This window comes from Nanorana parkeri, unplaced genomic scaffold, assembly GCF_000935625.1.
Source record: "Nanorana parkeri isolate BGI_ZX_2015 unplaced genomic scaffold, ASM93562v1 scaffold318, whole genome shotgun sequence".
NCBI lineage: Eukaryota > Metazoa > Chordata > Amphibia > Anura > Dicroglossidae > Nanorana > Nanorana parkeri.
This window is the reverse complement of record NW_017306586.1, coordinates 1,018,544-1,039,812: the sequence shown is the minus strand read 5'-3', so window position 1 is coordinate 1,039,812 and position 21,269 is coordinate 1,018,544. Positions and strand designations below refer to the sequence as shown.

General features: G+C 38.4%; 1 protein-coding gene across 1 annotated transcript in view; it reads right to left on the bottom strand.

The window, feature by feature from the left end:
• Positions 1–21,269, bottom strand: part of TRHDE (thyrotropin releasing hormone degrading enzyme) — a gene marked incomplete at its 3' end in the record, with an annotated part of 466,420 nt that overhangs the window by 383,281 nt on the left and 61,870 nt on the right. The window contains exon 2 of the mRNA XM_018558056.1: positions 17,501–17,774. Coding sequence (XP_018413558.1) covers positions 17,501–17,774 — 274 coding nt within the window. The remainder of the gene's footprint in view (positions 1–17,500; positions 17,775–21,269) is intronic.

Below are 21,269 nucleotides of genomic sequence, written 5' to 3'. Positions count from 1 at the left end.
TGCAATAGCTAGTTTGCTATTGGCTATTGCAAAGTAAATAGCCAATAGGAATCTAGCTATGCATTCCCAAGGTGATTTTTTTTTATTATGACGGCAGCAGAACTGCCCGGCTAATAGAAAACAGTTGGGCGGAGCTAGCTGTCACTGCTAGCTCCGCCCAATCATTTTCTATTTTATTTTTTACTACTCTTTAACTGTTTTTCTATTCTGCTCACAGAGGTACCGCTCGGCGGCATTCGGCTATTCACTTACTGCTGTTCCACAACTATGAGAATAGGCCGAACAGGAGCGAATAGTCTGCCGGAGCTTCGACTTAGCCGATACAGATGTTGGATCGGCTGAGTCGAACTCCTTCTGCACTTTGGGTCGGCCAAACATGCTGAGCATTTTCGGCCGCCCCGAAGCCAGCCGAAGCCACCCGATGTATGGCTGATTTCAGCCAATATACGGCTGGAATCAGCCGTACCAGCCTGAAGTGAATTGCCGAAAAGCGTTCGGCTCACTTCCCTTCAAGTCGATTAGTCACTCGGCTGCCTACAGAACGCTTAGTGAATAGACCCCTATGTCTTCTTTTTATTTTTGGATACTTAGGGGTCTATTCACAAAAGGGTGAAGAGTTTGGAGAAGGCAGGAGAAGTAAACAATCTAGGTCAAAATAGCTGATTTGGAAACATTCTCCAATTCAGCTCACTTTCCAGTTCAGCTATGTTGTCCTAGATTGTTCACTTATCCTGCCTTCTCCAAACTCTTCACCCTTTTGTGAATAGACCCCTTAGTGTGGAATAATTTTCTGAGGAGTTGTGACAATTTTGAAACAGGTTTGCTATTCTCTAATGCCGTGGTATTCTTTTACAGTGTTTGATAGCAGATGTGTGGTTTTTTAAAAGCTGGTTTAGATACTGCCATATAAACAGTTAGAGACACTCTAAGTATATAAGTAGAAACATGGATGTCCAAGGTTAAACTGTGTACAAATCTCCTGCCAGTTCAACAGGTTGACCACCAGCAGTTCTGCAGTCCCTAGAAAGTGAGCATGCAACAGAACTGAAATGTATGATTGGGATTAGGGGAAATTAGGTAAGAGCTTGCTTTGAATGTTAGGTGTCAGGAGTGGCTGTTAAGCGTTAAGGTGTTATTTAAAGGTGGGGTGGGGGAGGGTACATGTCAAGGGCTTGTTTTAGGGGTTGTGTTAGGGTTGTTAGCTGCAGAGAAAGTGAAATCATTTTTAAACCCCAAAACCAAAAATGTGATATACTGCAGCTTACCAGTCCTTTAATGTGGCAGATGTATTTGTTTTCTTTTTCCATGTTTTTTTACAGTTTATTTTCATCTGGTAAACCTTTTCAATAACATACTTCCTATCCATGAGTGGCTACATTTACTGCTCCACTGCATCTATTAAGGCAGGTATGGCTACCACCCAGGGGGGACATTAAACATGGCTGCTTTTGTTCATCTCTACTACATTAGGGCAGATGGGAATATCAGTTTACACAAGAAAGGTAAGACTCTTTCTCTATCTGTTCAGCTCACAGCAAGTAAGTCTGGCAGGATCAACAAGTATTTTCTGTTCTTGCTGGAAACGTTCTTAGCCTGAATAAAGAAAACAAATGCAGCTATTACATCTAAGCACTGGTAAACTCCAATCTATTACATTTTTGTTTTTGGGTTTAGATACACTTTAAATGTTAAGGGCTTGTTTTAGAGTTTAAATTAGGTGTTAAGGGTTTACTTGAGGGGTTAAGTGTTAAAGGGTTAATTAGTAAGCGCTTGTACTAGGGGTTTAGTATATGTGTTAGGGATTGGGGAGTGGGGACTTAAGTGTTTAGAGCTTAGTTTAGAGGTTAGTTAAGTGTTGGCAGCAGGTTAAAGTCTCATAATAAAGGTTAAGTGTTAAAGTTATTTAAGTGTTGACAGAGCTCTAGAGGTTACATTAAGTGATAAGGTGGTCGGGGTTAAGTAATGGCTTATTTTGGGGAAATGGAATGTTCAGGGCACATATTAGAATATGGTTAAGTTCTTCAATGTGGGGTAAAAACTGCTAACCATCGACACTATTCAAACTGGTTTTCAGTGCTGCGAGGCTTGTAGTGAAAAAATATAGCACCTTCTCCAATGTATAAGCACCGTTTCAGCACTATGGAGAACTTCTGCCACCAAATTTGCCTGCAGGCTTCAAAACTGTTTTGACAGTTACTACATTCTCCAATCACTTAGTGCACATTCATTGTATTGTAAATAGGGTGTTGTGAGAAACACAGTAAAGGATTCACTAGGCAAATTTCCCAGTGAATTCTTTATTTTAAAAATCCCCTTATGTTACTTAGATGACATTAATTCACTATATGCTATATTTAGGTGTATATGTTTCCCATTTATATTTATCATTTTCAGATTTTTGTTTCTGCGGAGTGTAAAAAAAATAAAAAATATTTTTTTTTCTTTTCTCTGTCACTTTGCTGCAATGAATATTCGTTTGCAATTACTGAATATTTGTCCGAATCTGAATCCCGAACCAAATTGTCTTTCGGACCCGAAAAATGAAATAACGAAAAATACGAAACAAAACAAATATGTTTCCGGTTTACAGATATGGTGCTACGTTTGTCATGTTTTCAAACAGTTTATTCTTGCAGGATTGGGATGTTACAGAAAAGCATTCTGCAAAACGATTTTATTGTAGAATATGCAATTTTAAAATCAGACTACTGACAAGTGTCATAAGAGGGCCTACTGTATTGTAATAAAGCTACTTGGGAAATGTTTGGTAGAATTGCTGGCTACAAAGACTTTCTGAAAGACATATCATTTCATTACACTTTCACTACTTTCCTACACAAATAGCCCAAAATCAATACACTTGAATTGATGCTTAGCAAAACAAAGCTCAATGTAAATTGCTCCACCAATGCAGAACAGTAATTTATGCAGTAAATGACCAATCTATAATGCTGCAGATGTCACTAAAATTGTACTTGATGTTTATTCATTTGTTTTATATATTTGATAAAAAAACTAAACAGGTTATACTAGAGTTTTTGAGCAGTTCCAAATCCTAGGAGATTCCTTTGTTTCAAGAAAATAAAACATTTAGATACCCATCTGCTAAGTGGAATTAATAACATACAGTGCATGGTGTGTTATATATTTGCACTGTTGGAATCCAGATCAGATAGGAGGGATAATGATTGCAATATGGTAAATGAGAACCTGAATCAGAACTGAAGGTTTTGCAATTCCAGAAAATCAGGAGAGAAACTGTTTTTTTAAATGTTTCTGCACATCCTGCCATTCTACCTGTTCTTAAATAATAATGAGCAATCAATAAGCAATCTGATTCATTAGTTATAGGAACAATCTATTACATTTTGAAGATTAGTAAAAATGTGAGATGTGAAAAATGAAAAGAACATTTGAGACCCAGATAACAAACAGACCATGTAAATGATGCACTCATAAAAGCAGAGTTAATTATTAGTACCATTATTATTAGTAGTATTTTTTCCTAAAAACACAAAATAACTAAATGTCACAGAAAAGGCAATCAACAAAATGTAACTTTTTGTGATGTAAAAGAAAACATAGTAACATGGTAACATAGTATGTAAGGTTGAATAAAGACCAGGGTCCATCCAGATCAACCTATGTATGTGAGTGTGTGTGTATTTATCTTGCTCTAACACTTCCCATATCCCTGTATATTCATCAGACTAGGTCACCTTCTTTCATTGGTCCTGTTCTGATGCTCACATGCCCATTGTTGGCACTTTTGGTGGTAGCCACGGGTCAGCTTGGGCACCTTGACCACTCTGCGGCTATGGAGCCCCATACACAACAAACTGCGATGCACTGTGTGTTCAGACATCTTTCTATCACAACCAGCATTTACTTTTTTCAGCAATTTGAGCTACAGTAGCTCTTCTATTGGATCGGACTATACAGAACAGGCAAGCTTTTTCTCCCCACGTGCATCTAATGAGCCTTGGGCACCCATGACCCTGTTTTCCTTCCTTGGACCACTTTTGGCATTCCACAAGAGCTGCAGTTTTGGAGTTGCGCTGACCCAGTCATCTAGCCATCAAAATGTAGCCCTTGTTAAAATCGCTCAAATCCTTACACTTGCCCATTTTTTTTGCTTCCAACACATCAACTTCAGAAATAAAATGTTCCCTTGCTTCCCAATATATTCTAATATAATAAACGTGTTTCCCAGCACATGCAAGCAAAACTCGCTTTCCCCACTATAGGCACCACAACCTACTTGGTCAAAAACTTGTTCCACTTAAGGGCCTTCTTAAGATAGTTTATCTGTATATAAACAAATAAACATAATTTAATTAAAGCCAGATAAAGATCTAATTTGGTTTGGATCAGTTGAAATAGTTTATAAATACAAGCTGCTAATGGTCATAAGCTATTGTTTAACGACAACTAGTTTTTTAAATTGTTAAGAATTTTGTTGAGTTTTTAATTAATGGTTCAAAAAATGATGTAATCTATGTAATCTAACCACTGATATCTAGATGGTAAATAAAGATAGCCTTCTTTAAAACATATTTAGGAACTAATGGAACCTCTTATTGGCAATTACCTCAAACAAACATTTTCTGTATATGTAGTTAGGCTGTACCTTTACTGCATTGAAAACTTTTTCAGTTAATGAATATATCTGGGATGTCTAGCCTGAAAAAGTTAGCTTTGGATTATATCACAGCATTTCAATGTGACTGAGGTCAGGATTCTGGCCTGGCCATTCTAACAATTAATTTCTTGCTTTTGAGCCACTCTGTGCAGCTTTGCTCCTTGGCAAGTATCTACAACTCTACAGTTACTTTTAATAAAGAGACCTATCATCATTGCTGTCTGTTGTGAGTGCTGTTTAGAACACTTGTTATGAAAGCTAAGATACATTTTATATATCCCTGAAAGATATAGGGCTCCAGGAACACTGTATCTTTCCTTATGGTGGATTGGTAATAAATCATGCACAGCATTGTATAAAAATATAGGTGTTTTTATATTAGTAAAGATTTTTCACATTAACTGTCAACAAGATTTGTCTTCAGCAGAGATAATCACTGAAGTGTACAAGTTCTGAGAGCATAGACTGACACTTCTTGTATGAGATGAATAGGTCTATATTGATTTGTAGGTGTGTTTATTCAGGCATAGTGCTTTGAAAATGTACTGTGTACAGTCAATGGTAGCATTCTAAGATATGGGTAATGTTTAGGAAAGTCTTAAATAAAGCCAACTAGAGGGCATACCACAAAGATTGACCAAGCAATACCAAAAACATTTTGCCCAGTAACCTGTATGAACTTCTGATAAATACTGCTGGCCACATCATAAATTTTGCCTTTGTATGAACAATGATGTCAACTGAATTTGACAAACTTACTTAGATTGGACCTATTTTTTTGTCACCATGGATTTTTCAAATTAGGCTTAAGAGAACTTAAGATTTGGACTGCCATGGGAAGGGCAGGGATAGCTTATGTGGGTGTGTCCAGAGTACTCACGGTGCCACGCCAAGGCTGCAGGCCGTGGTGGAGAGTTGGTGTCTTCTATGGAAGCGGGGTTCCAGGCGAAATCCATGAAGCGGGTTGGGCGCTCTTGTCGTGGTGTAGGGTGTCTCCACCCATGGTGTGGTAGAAAAAGAAAAGAAAGCAAAGACTGGAAGAAAGCGAACATAAAAACGTCAAAACGGAACAAATCAGATAAAAAACAATTCCCTAGCGGATCAGGGAAGCAGTTGTAACAACTGAACATTCACCGGGGTGTTACCACCAAAGTGGCCCACTAGGCCATGTGGGCATAGTTGAGATCAGAGCGGCTCAGATAGCGGATATCAGTCCTCCGGTCTAGGACCCCGTTTGCGTGACACCACCTGCCAATCAGAGGCCATTTTGTGATTGTGAGGACCGCTCCGACCTCTCAGAGCCCTGAGAGGGAGATGTGGGGAAAGGCATCGCCCGAGAAGCCTTATCGCCGCCGCCATCTTGCACGGCCCACGGCTGGGGCCGCCGGAAGAAATCCGTGACCTTGCGGGGTTTGGAACCACTCTTGCGTTTGCGGGTCATACCGGAGGTGAGTCTGGGTTCCGTTAGTAGCTTTGGGAACCGGTATGTCTCCCGCTCGTCGCTTTATCTGTCAGCCCAGGCCTGTAGGTGCACGGAGCTTCGGGTTTAAGCCGCCATCTCGTACGCCAGTCGGCCACGCCCCCTCTTAAGAGAACTTTTTATTCTATACTATTGATTAAAATGTATCCTGAAATAACATGACCGCTGCTCAGACCCCTAAAGGACCACTGTCAACACAGCAGCAAACATACTAACTAGCCTCCTTGTTATGAATATATTGGGCCAGAGGGAGGGGTAATGTCCTGCCTTAATGAATAACATTTAGTTATTAAAAGTCAACTCACACAAAGCTGCTATTTAAGTTTTTTTTTTTTTGTCTGGTTCCTGGCACATGTATTTACATTAGTAATCTCTCAGGGACTCCAATGGCAAGATATTCCCCCCAGAATTGCCATCTTCATCACAGAGCATTACAAACCCAAATGGTGGTGCAACTCTTCCCCAATTGAGTTACTATAACATATAGGAAATAAATAATTAGGAACTACAGCTGCAAAAAACAGGATTTTGTAGTCACCATCAAATCCTTTTCTTGCAGTTTGTCAAGAGACTAAGGGGTTGATTTACTAACCTTATAAACACACCATGAACGTGTATACACCTCTGTAGTGTGTTCCCTCCCAGCATGATCTATGGGAGGAATCAAAACACCTTTGTAGTGTGTACACACCCAGCAGGTGTGTTGTGCAAAGCCCTGCAATGAATTGCAAGGTAATGTGGTGTAAATTAGCTCTATGTTATGTTGCTTGCGTTGATGAATGCAGGAATGTAAATGCATTAGCTAACCATTTTTGTCTAAACTGTGAATCAGCATTATATATGCATCATGTGCATGATTTTCCCATATATGGCATTAGTGGAAATATGCTTTTAGAGACTTTTTGGTTGATAAATACGTTTTGCTGTGTGAAAATCACACACACCTGGTGCGTGCGTGTGTTTAGGTTAGTAAATCACCCCCACAGGATCAGTAGAATTCAGGAACATTGGCTTATACTGCCTCCTTTAATAGGAATTGGACACTAGCTCACAAAAACGCCAAATGACCAGCCAGACATAACCTCTCCCACTCTCATGATGCTTCAGTTTTGTGAAAATTCAGTAGCAGGAGTAGATCTTAATCATGTAAGGATGGGAAACATGTCCTTTAATGAATGCCAAGAAAAGGATTTTACAGTAAGTACAAAAGTCCTGTTCTCCATAATGGTTCATCAAGGGAGAAAAGATCAGTAGAATTCTGAAAGATTGGAACATCCCAAAGCAGTCTGTCTGAGGAGAGGGAAATGCAGGAACAACAATGCTGACAGCCCACGAAAACAATTAAAGTGGGAAAAAAAACTGTTGGTAGCCTGCAGCTTACATAGATGCCTGAAAGACCTTAAGTCCAAACCTTGCATACACAAATGAATATCCACCTGGTAAAACTTAGAGAATGCATAAACAGCTGACCAAGTGGCAGCCTTGCAAATCTGGGAGACAGAAGACTGATGGTGAAAAACCCAGGAGGCACTCACAAATCTCGGGGATTGTGCCTTAACTGGAAAAGGTGGAACCATATCCTTAAGCAGGTAGGCTTGAAAAATGCCCCGCGTAAGCCATCTAGATATGGTGGAGCAGGACCCTCAGGGATGATAAGGAGACTGATCAATCTGTCCTAGGGAAGACATAGCTGCGAAGTATACCCCAACAGTTCTAACCACACCCAAGCAATGAAGAGCAAACTCCTTTGGATGAACTAGAAAGGGACAAAGCGATCAAATAGCAATGTCCTGTTGAAAATGGAAGGCAGAGACCACTTTAGGAAGAAAGGAGGTTCCAGGTGTTAGGACAACCTTGTCCTTGTGCAGAAATAGAAAGCTTTCTTTATAAGACAAGGCTGCTGACAAGGATTATCACCTTGAAGCATCCATGGCAATTAGGAAAGACATCTTGTGAGTGAAAGTTGAGAAGGGAATATTTCTAATGGGTTTAAAAGGTAGTCTTTTGAAGAGCCAAGAGAACAAGGTTGAGATCGCACAGAGTCACTGGAGGTTGTACCGGTGGAACTATGTGAGCTACACCTTGTACAAAGGCCTTGACAAGAGAGTGCAAATCAATAGATCTTTGGAACAAAATTACTAGAGAAGATTTGTCCTCAATGGTGCTCAAAGCCAATTGTAGCTCCAGACCAGGTTATAGAAAGGCCAGGATCTGTCCCATGGAGTATTTCCTGAGATAAAATGTCCTTTCCTTGCACCATGCAAAGTATGATTTCAATGTGTGATGGTGACTTTGCATGACATGGATTTCCTAGCTTTCATAAGCATAGAAATTACTAATTTGGCCTTCAACCGCAATGCCATCAAACCCAGGAACTGTAAAGCAGGGTAGTTATTTGACCTCTGGGACAGAAGATCTGGACAGTCTGGGAGGGTCCATATGGTGTCTCCCAGGAGTCTGATGAGGACTTAGTAGCACATCCTCTTTTCAGTGTTTCAGTGCACCAGTGTAATGCACCGAACTGGTTAACAAGGATCTCAACTGCGGAGGTGTGTAACATGAACAGTAGTAGAAAAGGCCGAGGGTCGTGTGTGTGGTTTTAGGTTGTTTAGTTGTGAATTACAGGCGGCTCTGTCAGTCTTAGCTACAGAGAGTTTGGAATCTTTAACATCATACACCTTTTCCCTACTGATGTAAGTTCTAATGATGTAAGGTATAGCCCCCCAGAGGGAGTGGTGGTAATTGAAGGATATGACGGAACTGATTAATTGTTGACTATTGACACAGAAATCCCAGGAAGTAGGTATCCAACAGTTCATCAGTTTATGCAGTAGTGATGGCTAAGCAGATCTCGCCTGGCAACAGTTTGTAGTACTACACAATAGTTCTGTCATAGAGATAGTTATCCAGTTGTCACACAGTTCACTTGCAATGAGTAGCTATGCAGTATATACAGTGATAGGATGGTAACTGAGGTTTTTACACTGGTAATTGATATCAGCAGTTCAGTGTTTGAAAGGCAGACAGTCCATTAAGGCAGTCACTATGACGGCTGATACTTGCGGTTGAGGAGGGTATTCAGAGGGACACCAGAGAATGAGCTGGTCCAAGTGAGTGCAGGTGGTGAAGTCCCCGGGCGTTTGGTGAGTCTCCCAGCAATGTGGAAGATTCGTGGTGGCTGGAGCAGGCAGGGCGCACACTCCATTAGTGGAACGCCATGCTCAGCTCCTTCCCGGCTTATAAGAGTTCAAGCCGCTAGGGGAGCGGAGTCGCATGGCGTCAGCGCGTCACGTTGCATTCCACTCTGGAGCGCAAGCTGTGATCTAGGTTTGTTCTGAACCAACATTTGAAACAGAGAAGGTGATATGGATACAAACCAACACAAATGTGCAATACTTGCTGAGCAGAGCAGTGGCAGAACCTACCACAGGCTGTAAAGGTGGGAAGAGATAGCGTGAGTGTGTGCAAAACACTGTTGTTTGTGATACAGAATGTCATTCTCCATTGTGTTAACCCTTATGGGGATAGTGGGAGTAATGTTATATACCAAGTTGTGGGCCTGGAGAGGTTTCTGTGGCTAACAAGAACAGTAACTAAGTACTGGAGAGTGCCATATGCAGAACCCAGTAAACATATATAACGTTCCAGGTATTCTTCACCTGGACCTGTAAAGCAATCTGCGGCTAACAAACCAATATATGAGATGTCTTAAGAGTTCCATAAACAGGGTTCAGTGCCCGAAGATCACCTTACAGGCTAGTCCTATGATCCTTAGTCCAGAGGGGTCTGGGTATGGCCTCCAAGATGGTGCCATGGATCAGTTGATCCATATACTGTAGCTGCATAATGAGTCCCAGCTCAGCAGCTAATGAAGAATCTTGATTGAACAAAAAAATTGTGTGGATAAAAGTAAAATGTCTAGAAATATGTGGTTGCTTTTCTTCAAAGAAAATAGATGTCAATCCTCTTATGACGCTTCAAGGACTGAAGCATCATAAGAATGGGAGGGGTTATACCTCGCTGGTCAATAGCTTTTTTGTTTGCCTAAAGTCGGCAGTATAACCCAATGTTGCTTTGGTTCGTTATTAAAATCAAAATGTTTTTAAGCTATTTCAAAAGCTCAATAAATCACTACAATGGATGTTGATATTTAAAAGTTTTAGTTACCTGTAGAATCAGCTGGACACCTGAGCGCTGGTCCTGATATCCTGTTTTAAGGTGGCTCCTATGGAGCAACCTTTGTGCTAATAAGCTGTGTGTGTCTCCACAAACACACAGGCACATCAAGGCAAGCCACTTCCCTGCTTCTTCCTCTTCCCTTCTTCAAGTTAGTAGATGGACAGCTGCCGGAGACTGCCCAGTCCCTGCCTTGTACTGGACAGGAATTTCACGGAAGCAGAACTGAGAGAGTTGTAGCTAGCTGTTCACAAACATGATTACTGTAAGTGCTTGGGCAAACATGTAAAGAAATACTTTACTGGGCAATGTATATTTGTTCAGGGGTGTGCAATTCCTATTGCCCAACGCCCAACGCCTAAGTATGGTGGGTTTTTTACTACAGTTAGCCCTGCTTTTTTCTACATTATCACATAGGGGCTTGTTATCCCCTGTGTGATAAAAATAAAGTTAAGTGGAAAAAAATTAAAAAGTGATAAAGGGAAAAGTAAAAAAATTATAAAATACACATTTAAAAAAAATTATATAAAGTGATGAAAAAGTAAAAAAATTATAAAATAAATCAAAATTAAAAAGTGTGTGCGCGGTGAGTGCTGCCCCCATTCCACTGAGTGCCATATTGTTGTAGCCGGGCAGCAGCACTCTCTAACATGCACAATGTGCAATAAAAGGTAAGTTCACTGTTCCAAGTAATTTGGGAAAATAGAATTACCCGCTCAAATCTGGCCCCTTCTCCCCCTCTAAAACAGTTTTGTGTGGAATGTGGCCTTTAAATATACTCAATTGCTAATATCAAGTATGCAACACATGTTCGCTTTCTAAACCCAGGGCAAATAAATACATATATGAAACAAATCTATGAAAAAAATCTGTTGGTTAATCATAAATGTAGGGATAATGTTTTGCTGGAAATTATAGATCTGGGAAAGCAATATACCAGTGCCTGAACAACTAGAGTCTCTAGACCAGTGCTCTAACAACTGGTGTCTTGTGGATATGAGGCCATGATTAGCTGTAATATTTGTAAATATTTCCTACTGAATTTGAATTCTCCAAGTTAATGAGCAGTACAAAACATTTCTTTAAAAAATCTACAACCAGGTCATTACTGCGACATCAGTGTATTGTTAGTGCACCCCAGTAATAAAACATCTTGGTCACATCTATTAGTTATCGGAAACATGCAGGCTTTGGGTATTTGTGGTGCACAATAGGATGTGAATTACAATTCTGTTGCTGTTGGGCTTAACAACAGGAGTCTGAAATTTGCAGCAATTTACAGATTCCTTGTTGCCCTGGTAACCTGGTATGCTTTAAGAGAGATTAGAGAATCCCCACACATCCTGGATCCCTCTTGGGTGATTATTAACAGAGCTACTCAATACTTAATCTGATCAAGTGATTTATCTTGCCTAAGAACCACTTTCCAAACATGTCCAGTTGAACAATTCTTTTGGCAAATGTTAACACATATATAGGCATAAAGTACATGAAATATATTGTTTCTAAACCATTAAAAAATCGCTGCTAGCAGAAAAATATCTCTTTGGTCCCTGTCATAACTATTACATGATAGGATTTGCCAGAAATTAACATGAGAGCTTTCCAAACTTAGCATACAGTAAGTCCTGAATTACAAGTGTATGCCATATATTGTATTTTTTTTTTAAATAAATGACATTTCTATAACCTATTTCTACAAATATAAATGTTGACCCTACTTACCCCCTGTAGAGCACAATGATTAGATCCGCCATACTCTAAGCTGGTCTAAACTGCAGGCCAGATCTCAGCACATCCGTGTAGAGTATCAAATTTCATAGTGCAATACTGTATGTGTATAGGGGTCAACACCATCATGCATCACACAGTATTCTCCAGGTCTTCAGATTCTCTAGTATCCCCCTGTACTCTTTAGGTGTGATGCACATATACCCAAAAAATATTTGCTATTGTTTAGAATACAATGATTGAGGTTGGATGGTCTAGGGTGACATATATGTTCACAATAGCCACAATCATCACTTCATTTGAACTATATGTTTTTATCTGTATACGTTTAATGTCAATTTTAGATGTAAAATAAAAAGCTAAATTGTTTATCTAAATATAATGTGTAGTAGTGTTATGGCCTGGATGGGAAGGGGGTTTAACACCGCGGATGTCAACTGGTTAAAAGTCTGTCACTTGTTTTATTATATTGCTATTATACTTTTTTGTGATGTGGCACCCCACAGTGTCCCCTACGAGACAAAAGACAATTGTCTAGTAATGGAACACTTCATTGCATTCACTCATACTTCTACTGCATTGCATTCACTCATACTTCATCTACTGCATGCTTGATCTGGATCAATGACTCAAGGAATTTAAACAAGAAACGGTGAGGTAACATTTTTAGAAGGGAGCCGCAATGGCAGCCTACATATTAATCTCAGTGCAGGTATGCTGTTTTAAATGGCAGTCCAGCATATTGAGGACCTCCTTGAAGTCACACTTCATAAGCAGATGTATTCAGTCCACCCACGTGCCAAAACGATCATTAGATCTAAAATTATATGTAAGCTTTATCTCTTTATGGAACTTGCCCTCTCCTGCCTTCCAACCATCTCGATTTGTCAGTGAGGCTTCCATAACATATAAGGTTCAATAGCCTTTTATGTGTTTTTTTTCATGAGGTGCTCAGTTTGAAATGTTGAGGCTTGTGTCAGGTTTATGTAAATAATCTTTATGGTTTGCAAAGAGTGGTGCATGTCAAGAATGCTGGTGTCTATAATAAAAACATACAGATCTGAATAATTCAGGTTTCTCTGTTATGCTTCAGAGGGACTTCAAACATCTAAGTATATCATTCAGTAAATGACTACTGATAACTTAAAGCGGACCTTTACACTCAAATATCAAATTCTACCAATGCATCCCTCTAAATATGATGATTAATAATAACATAGACATGTCAGGTGTAAAATGCTGTGATTTTGAAATACTTACACTTGCAGAGCATTCACTTCCTGCTTTGAAAGTGCAAATGACTTAAGTTTGCCAACGCAATGCACACTGGGATTGTATTGTCATCAGCAGAGAATAGCTGGGAAATCTCAACTGTAATCGCATGAGATCTCAGGGAAAAGCATTTTTCCCCGCTGAGATGATGTGCATGGTCACATGTCCTAGACACATGTCTAGTCACATGTGACAGTAATTCAGGAGAAGTAAAAGGAGAGCTAGTAATCTGCCCTTAGTAAACATGGCCACTGTCAGACGACTTGTGAAGAAAAGAGAAATAATGTATGCAAATATTACAAAGCCTGCAGTTATCTAGAAGTATGTGTTTGTGTGTTTGTTGATTGTCATTATTAGACATTTCTAAAGGTGTGTTTCTTGTTATTTTTAAGATATGGGTAAAGGTCCGCTTTAAAGGTAACCTATAAGAAATAGTGTTTAGTAGAGAAGTAATGCAAACTAAATGGCTATGGCTACATGTGGTAAAAGCTGGACATTTTGTTATCCCCCTACAGTTTCTGGTCATCCTTGAAAAATTTTGAAAATATAATAGCACAAGAGCTTACAAGTTAAATGCTTGGTCTCTTTCCGGAACTAGATCTTTTAAATGGTCCAGTTGCTTAATGACAATTTTCAAAAGGAATAGGAGATGTCAAGAAAACCTCTTATAACAGTAACATGAAGGCTGACCTGAAAATGCCAGTTGCTTTGTTGTCAATACTTTCAGTATTTCAGTAATACTTTCAGTAGAAATACACAAATCAAAACTCCAACTTTTTGATTCCCATACATTTTCCAGGTCAGTGATAATCTCTCTCTCTCTCTCTCTCTCTCTCTCTCTCTCTCTCTCTCTCTCTCCCCCCTTAATTTAACAAAAAGTTTAATAGGCACTACTATTTGAAGAGACCCTTCAAGTTCATTTAAATAGAAAGTCAACCTTCTTCCCTGTAGTAAAGCTATAAAATATGTACTCTCCTTTTAAGAAGAGGGATATTTATAGTGTATAGTAGAAGTAATGATTATTTCCTGTTATATTAAGGTGACAGTTTGACATATTATTAATTGCTACAATACATTTTAATCTTCCTTTTTTTCTAAGCAAAGGTTTTAGTAAAATACAGAGTGCTGATGTAGGTAAGTTATTGCTTAGCTCAACCCAGTGGGTTAATTTTATTTGTAAAATCACTACGGGCCTTTTATCCAGCAGTTAAGGTTTTCAAGCACAGGTTATAAATCCTGTTATTTTCCATGGCTAAGTGTAAGACACCAGGCCAACATTGTATGCGTCTACCTGTGAAGAGTGTTGATTAATTAAACATACGTGACAGTTAACAATACAGCATGTAGATGTCATTCTGCATTTTATATAACAAGTCACATCATAACAGCTCAAAAGCATAATATGATATAACATATATGTCATGAATCAAGCCAGGCACTTCAATATATAGCCATGCATCATGACAATATCACACATAATTACTTATTGATTAGGAACAGGAAGACAGAAATTTCATTGCTTTTACAAAGCAATTCTTTTTATCGAGTTTATTTTATTAAAGTCTGAGTAAGACTTCAGATTTCAATTGTGAAAAGGCCACAAAATGCACAAGAAATAATTTCTAATTCTATAATGCTATAAAAAGGAAAATATGTTAAGACATACACCGTCCTCAATACAATATTGATTGTTTTTTCAGATCCCAAAAGTTTACACATGTATTTGTACCATCAATCCGGAGAACGAAAGGGAAACATCAGAGATAGGGAAAAGTTTAAAGCACTAATAATCCCTTTAATATAAAATGCTTATAGTGCTGCAGACCTCTGCACTTACCAGCTTTGCTGTGACTTTTTCTTTCAAAACCTGTAGTTGCGTTGTATTCCCTCTGTCAAAAGGGACTCTTCACCAGTTCCTGCTTTAGGGTAGCTCCATCCCCTTGAAAGCCCCCTTGGAGCCACCTCTGTGTGAGCGCTGCCAGCTAAGACTACAGCCAAGTATCCATCCACGAACACATTGTACAAAAAGCCTACAGCAGCAGACTACTCCTCTGCTCCTCCTTCTTCCCGCCTCCTAGCAGGTTGATTCACAGCAGCATGAGCCTGCATTATTAATATGACTAGTTTATTGTGACGTTCTCATAGTGCGTGTTTCCCTATGCGGAAGTTCGGGTAAGCAGCACAGAGCACTGTGGAGCTGATAAGAAGAAAGTAAAGGTTGGGCAAAAAATGGGCAATGCACTGCAGAATGATTCACTCCTTGAACAGAGGGGATTAATTATAATAAAAGTGAGCATTTAAAATCACTTTAAGTCTATTGTATTTCTTTTAAATAGATTAGGGGTTAAGGCAGGGATAGGGTTAAATATTGAACTGAGCAAATAGATTTGGGATGTGGTTGTTTTACCGTGGCAAGCCATTGCCACAAATTAAAGAGCCTTTAAATCATACAAGTAAGCCTAATGTTGCATCTGCTTGCTTAAAAGAATACGGTAAAATATAAATAAAACATTTTGAAAATGATGTTTTAGTTCTAACCATAATACATAATTAACAATATTCCCTTTAACATAGACCATTGTGCTCTCATGAAAAAAGGGGGTTCTGAGTATATGAAGTTGTATATATGGACTGAGAACTGATATATTCAGTGTATGAACTCGGATTTAGTTGATTGAGAATGCGGTGATGTTTGTGAAATGATGATTTTCAGGTCGTATTAACTTTTAGGAAGTTTTAATATATTTATAAGACTTTTTCTGTTTATCAAAATGGGTGCCTGTTTTAATTGTTTTTTTTCTTCAACAAATTTTGGTTAATAGTTTCAAATATTGATAAAACTTTCACAAAAGTTTGAATTGCATTTTGTCTCTAGTTTGTTGTGGATTTCCCATTACTGTCACAAGGGAACAGCTTTCTGGATAGCTTGACTTGCAGTACTGGGGTCATGAGTTCAGTTACCACCCAAAAAAAATAAGGTTTGGTGATCAAGTGAAGAGAAAATCCCAAAACAAAACTGTAAGACATTCCTGGTTTGAGGTTTAGTGGGGATACGAGTCATTTTTGTGTTTGGATTAATGCTGGTAATATTACCAAATGCAAAAAAAAGCCAATTAACTTCTCTGGGTGACATAATCGACCAAATACTGATATTGCCATATTTAGGAAATAATGCCTGCCAGCATTTTTGTCCCTTTGTCCACATACAGCTGCCAGCCAGGAAACCTTCCAGCTTTATGAGGTCAGGGATGAATTTAGTCCTAATTACCTCCAGTTTTTACAAACTGGCAGTAATTCTTTTGGAATTTGTTGCAGCTGTAGCGACACATGGTCAAGTGGCACAAATAAGAACTACCTAAATCTGTCACGTGTCATAACAACTACTTTCACAAGGCATTCATAAATGAGGCACAGGACTTTTTAAAAGGAACATACCACTAGAAAAGTGGCACAAATGATTTATTGAATCGCACCCAGATATATTAAATGCACATTTTGTATCAGCACAATCCCAGTACAATCTGTTGCAATCTCAGGTGAAACAGAAACAGCAGTGTTTACCAGTAGCTGACTACAACAATCCAGACCTTTCTATTCCCACTGAATAATACTGCTTTATCGTTCTTTGATACAGCCTTTACGGAGTAATTTAATGCAATTAGCATTCCTGTTGCCTGTTAGTAAACTAAAATCATCATGTATGCAAAGTTAACATGTTGTATGGCTATACATGCAAAATGTAAGAAGTGAAACAACAGGACAATCATAATCATCAATTAAAAAAAAAAATACTTGCAACCATCACTGCTAGCATTTTGAAAGACGTTAAAATGCATAATGTGCACCAGTCTAATAAAATTACATTGATGACCTTGGGCCAAGCTACACTAGTTGCTAAGTTTGTGTTTATTAAGCATACCAACCACTCATGGACAATACCAAACTGATTTATCAGTAAGACTCTCTCAAGATAGACATTTTGCTACTCTGTGTTGCACACCAAAGTAGGTTGCCCTGCTGTTGCATACTGACAAATACATTCCACAAAAATATGGCATAAAACACAAACAGATCAGGAAAGCCAAATTGCATCACTGTTTAAATATACAAACATTTGCAAGTATTAGTAACTATTTTCTACAATAAACATTTTCAAAACAAAAATGGACTTAATAAAAGTCCATGTAAAGAATACTTACTAAAACACCACTCCGAGTAATAGCTTCACGATAGGTGAAATTGCATACAGCCCATGCAAGATAGTATGTAGACATTAAAGGTGTTTGTGAAAAATGATCAGTAACCCATCCACCTTCTTCATAAACAGAGGTCTCCACTGGCATATTCGACAAAGATATATAGGAAATGTGATGCTTGATGCTTATTTTGAATGTTGCCTTATAAATAGGTTCATCGAAGCAGGGGAAAGCCTTTCTGGCATGAATGGGAGAAAACTGAGTCACTCCAAGTAGCCTAAAGAAGAGGGAAACATATTTCATTAATACACTAAATATTTAATCAATACACTAACCATACTCATCCAATAGCTAAAACGATTATAGAAAATCATGTCTTGTTGGACCTTCACTGCTAGTTAAACTTTAAGATTTCAGTAACTTGGTTGCACATAATTCTATCTGCAATAACCTCACAGCATTTAAAAGCCTAACTTCAGCACCCTGCTTCTGCCCTCACCCCTTGGAGCATTCCCCTTTTTAAAATCTTTATACACACCTTTTTTACAGGTGTCTTCAGTATAGTCATGTCACAAAATGAATCCCCCTTCTTCTTAGGCGGTGGATTACGCATGCTGCAGAGAGCACTGCCCTGTAATGATGAGGTGTAGCTCTCTGCAGCATCCTCCTCTGAGTCCAGGTTGGCTTAATGACGTGCCCCCAGGCAATGGTCCTTGACACCCTGGGTTTACAGGAAATGGTTGAGGTGTCAATTATCCCAGGTGATAACAACCACTAATTCACAGAGTCTGTGGGGGAAGAGTGCCAGATATGAGGTCATTATTGCAGACAGACATGCATTTTATTTGAATAGCTGCTGGGAAAAAAAGTTGGAATTCAATTGAGAATACCTGATTATTCAATACCTCTACAAAAGTGTACTTAAAGTTAAAGTCTCCTTCCTTTCCCTTTGACTAAAATGAATGGGGGCTTCACTTGCTTCAGAATCCTCCTCCACTAAAGACAATTGTAAAGTGCACTGCTCTGCTTTAAAAATGTATTCTTTTTTAATTTTATTGTATGGCTGTGATAAGAACATATTGCTGCTTTATAATTTGACTCCTATATATCATTCAGTTAGGGTTTACATCTGCTTTCAAGAATTACTTTACTTTCATATATTGCAGGAAGAAATTGCTAAAGTAATGCCAATATATCTGTAGAAAAATTGCTGGACCTTAACCCCTTCTTGACTGAGTTAGTTTTCAGTTTCTGTTCATAAATGACACACTTTTTACATTTTTGCTGTGTGATTCTTCCACGTCAGTAATATACTTTCTTACTAAATGTACCCACACATATTATATATTGTTTTTATAGAACAGATAGGGCTATATAATTATATCAAACATGTGTACCTAACACCTCACTTAGTTCAAATAAAATATTTTAAAAAATGAGGAAAAAACTTAAAGAAAACACAAGTTTTGATTTTTATTTTTTTGACATTTTTTATAATTATAGTATAAAAAATATGTTTATGTATAATTTTTTTTCCTATTTTTTACACTTTATTATATATTTTTTTACACTTTGTAAAAAAATAATAATAATTTTTTGTCAGTTTATATCAAGCAGTCACTATGAAACTTTTTTAATTTTTGGTTATTATTAGGCTGCTCAAAACTTAGGAACAGCTAATAAGAACCTTAGAGACTGATCCTGACAGCATGTCAGAATCAGATCTCACTAAATGACTTTGATCGTGCCTAGACGATCAGAAGTGATACATTTCAGGCACAGAGATACATTGTAATATTCCTGTGCTTGAAATGTATCATAAACTTCGGGCCAGTCTATCGAGCTGTCAAAACAAATAGCAGAGGTGAGTCACTCTGCTACCTCTCTGCTATCTTCAGCTGTCAAATACGGAATCGCTATTTAGCAATCCGGTATTTGTATGTAACGGCTTCATTCTTTCATTAATGAAAGAAAGATGCTTTTACAAAAGCTTAACTATTTCATTAATGAATGCCTCAATACTGAGGCATTCATTAATGAATGGTAACCACTGAGAATCAGCGTTTACCGGCATTACAGAGCCTTAAATAACTTGTCACGTACTGTGTACGTGGACAGTCATATAGGCACTTTGTGGCGGGACGTACAGTGTACGTCTCCCGTCACGAAGTGATAAAAGGGCTCATGCACACGGGCATAAAATACGCTGCATAGTTTCTTTTTACGGATCTATATGAAGCAGTATTGCATACTATGGGCCAATTCACACAGCTATGTTTTGTTCTATAGCATTTAGGTGCATAAACAAAAACAAGAAAAATCTGCGTCCGTGGTCCAATCTTGATGTGTGCATATAAACGTTGGTGTGAATGTTTACATTTTAAACATGGCCATATGCACCACTGCTGCTGCCTAGTGATTTCAGGGCCAGGTGGAGATGTAAACATAAACAATGTGTAGGCATCAGCAGTAGCGCAGGTACAGAATTACTTAATGCCAAGACCATTCTGCATCTGCACCACTGCCTACACATGGTTGATGTTTTCATTTCCTCCGACCCCCTTCCTCCCCCACTACGCACAGGCACAGACTAACTGAAGGCTGAGGTCATTCTACACCTCCACTGTAAAAATCTCATTCATGGCCAGGGAGGAGATGTAAACATCAACAATGTGTACAGAACCACTAAGATGCAGAATTACCTTTGTATTAATTTATTCTGAATGAATGACTTTGTGCGTAGTAGACATCTCAATTCATACAGACATACGTGTGTGTCCATGTGAATTAATATGCACTACAGACCCCTTTTTACGCAGGATCTGGGTGCCAGCTTTCTGCCAGCATGACCCTGTATAAATGTATATGCCTATGTGCAGAAGGACAAAGCAGTTTCAGAGTTGGCTGGCCATCGTGGCTTGTTTACAGGCTTGGGATGCTAATAACATTACTTAGTCCCAATACATAAGATAAGCAGAGGGAAATGGGCTCTCTGTCAGGGTAGACAATAACGGTGCCTGACACAGAGTCCATCTCCTCATCCTTATCTCTTTCCAGAATGTAGTGTGGCTAGGTTTATGTGCATATCATTATCCGAAAATTCATGTACTGGAAATTGGCTGTAGAAAGACAGTGAAAGCTCCTTTTTCCATAAGATTCAGACTATGAATAAAACTTCTTTCATTTCCACCTTCCAAGTACATACAATACAGCATTTTTACTCTTTGAGATTTCTCTTCTCCCCTTCGCTGTAAACAGTGTGTTCTATTGACCTGTCTCAAGTAACAATGTAATGTGACTTTGAGTGAGAACTGAAGATGTCCTCATTTCACAAGTTTATTTTTATGCAAATAATTTAGTTCTATTCATATGATAATAAATGAAAAGGACACCATAGCTGCACACTGCTATATTTAGCTTTAAATAGTATAAAAACATAGAGATAGCTGATTTTTTGTAGAAAAGTAACAAAATGTAGCAAGTCAAAAATATCAAGGTCGGTTAACTGTATTCAGAGTTACTCATGGTATGTCACACCAATTAATCCAAAGCTATGTTCAGCTATCCTAGAAATGTCATGCCATATGTTCACTGAATGTGCCCTAATTTATTTCTTCTGTATAACACAATTAAAAATCTATTGACAGTAACACTGCATACTATTACTAAACACGTTATAGTTTATTCAGATTTGAGGTTACGAAAGGCTTCCATTTTACAAAATAATTAGAAAAGTATTAGTTATTTTAATGGTTTGTTAATGGGGAAAATG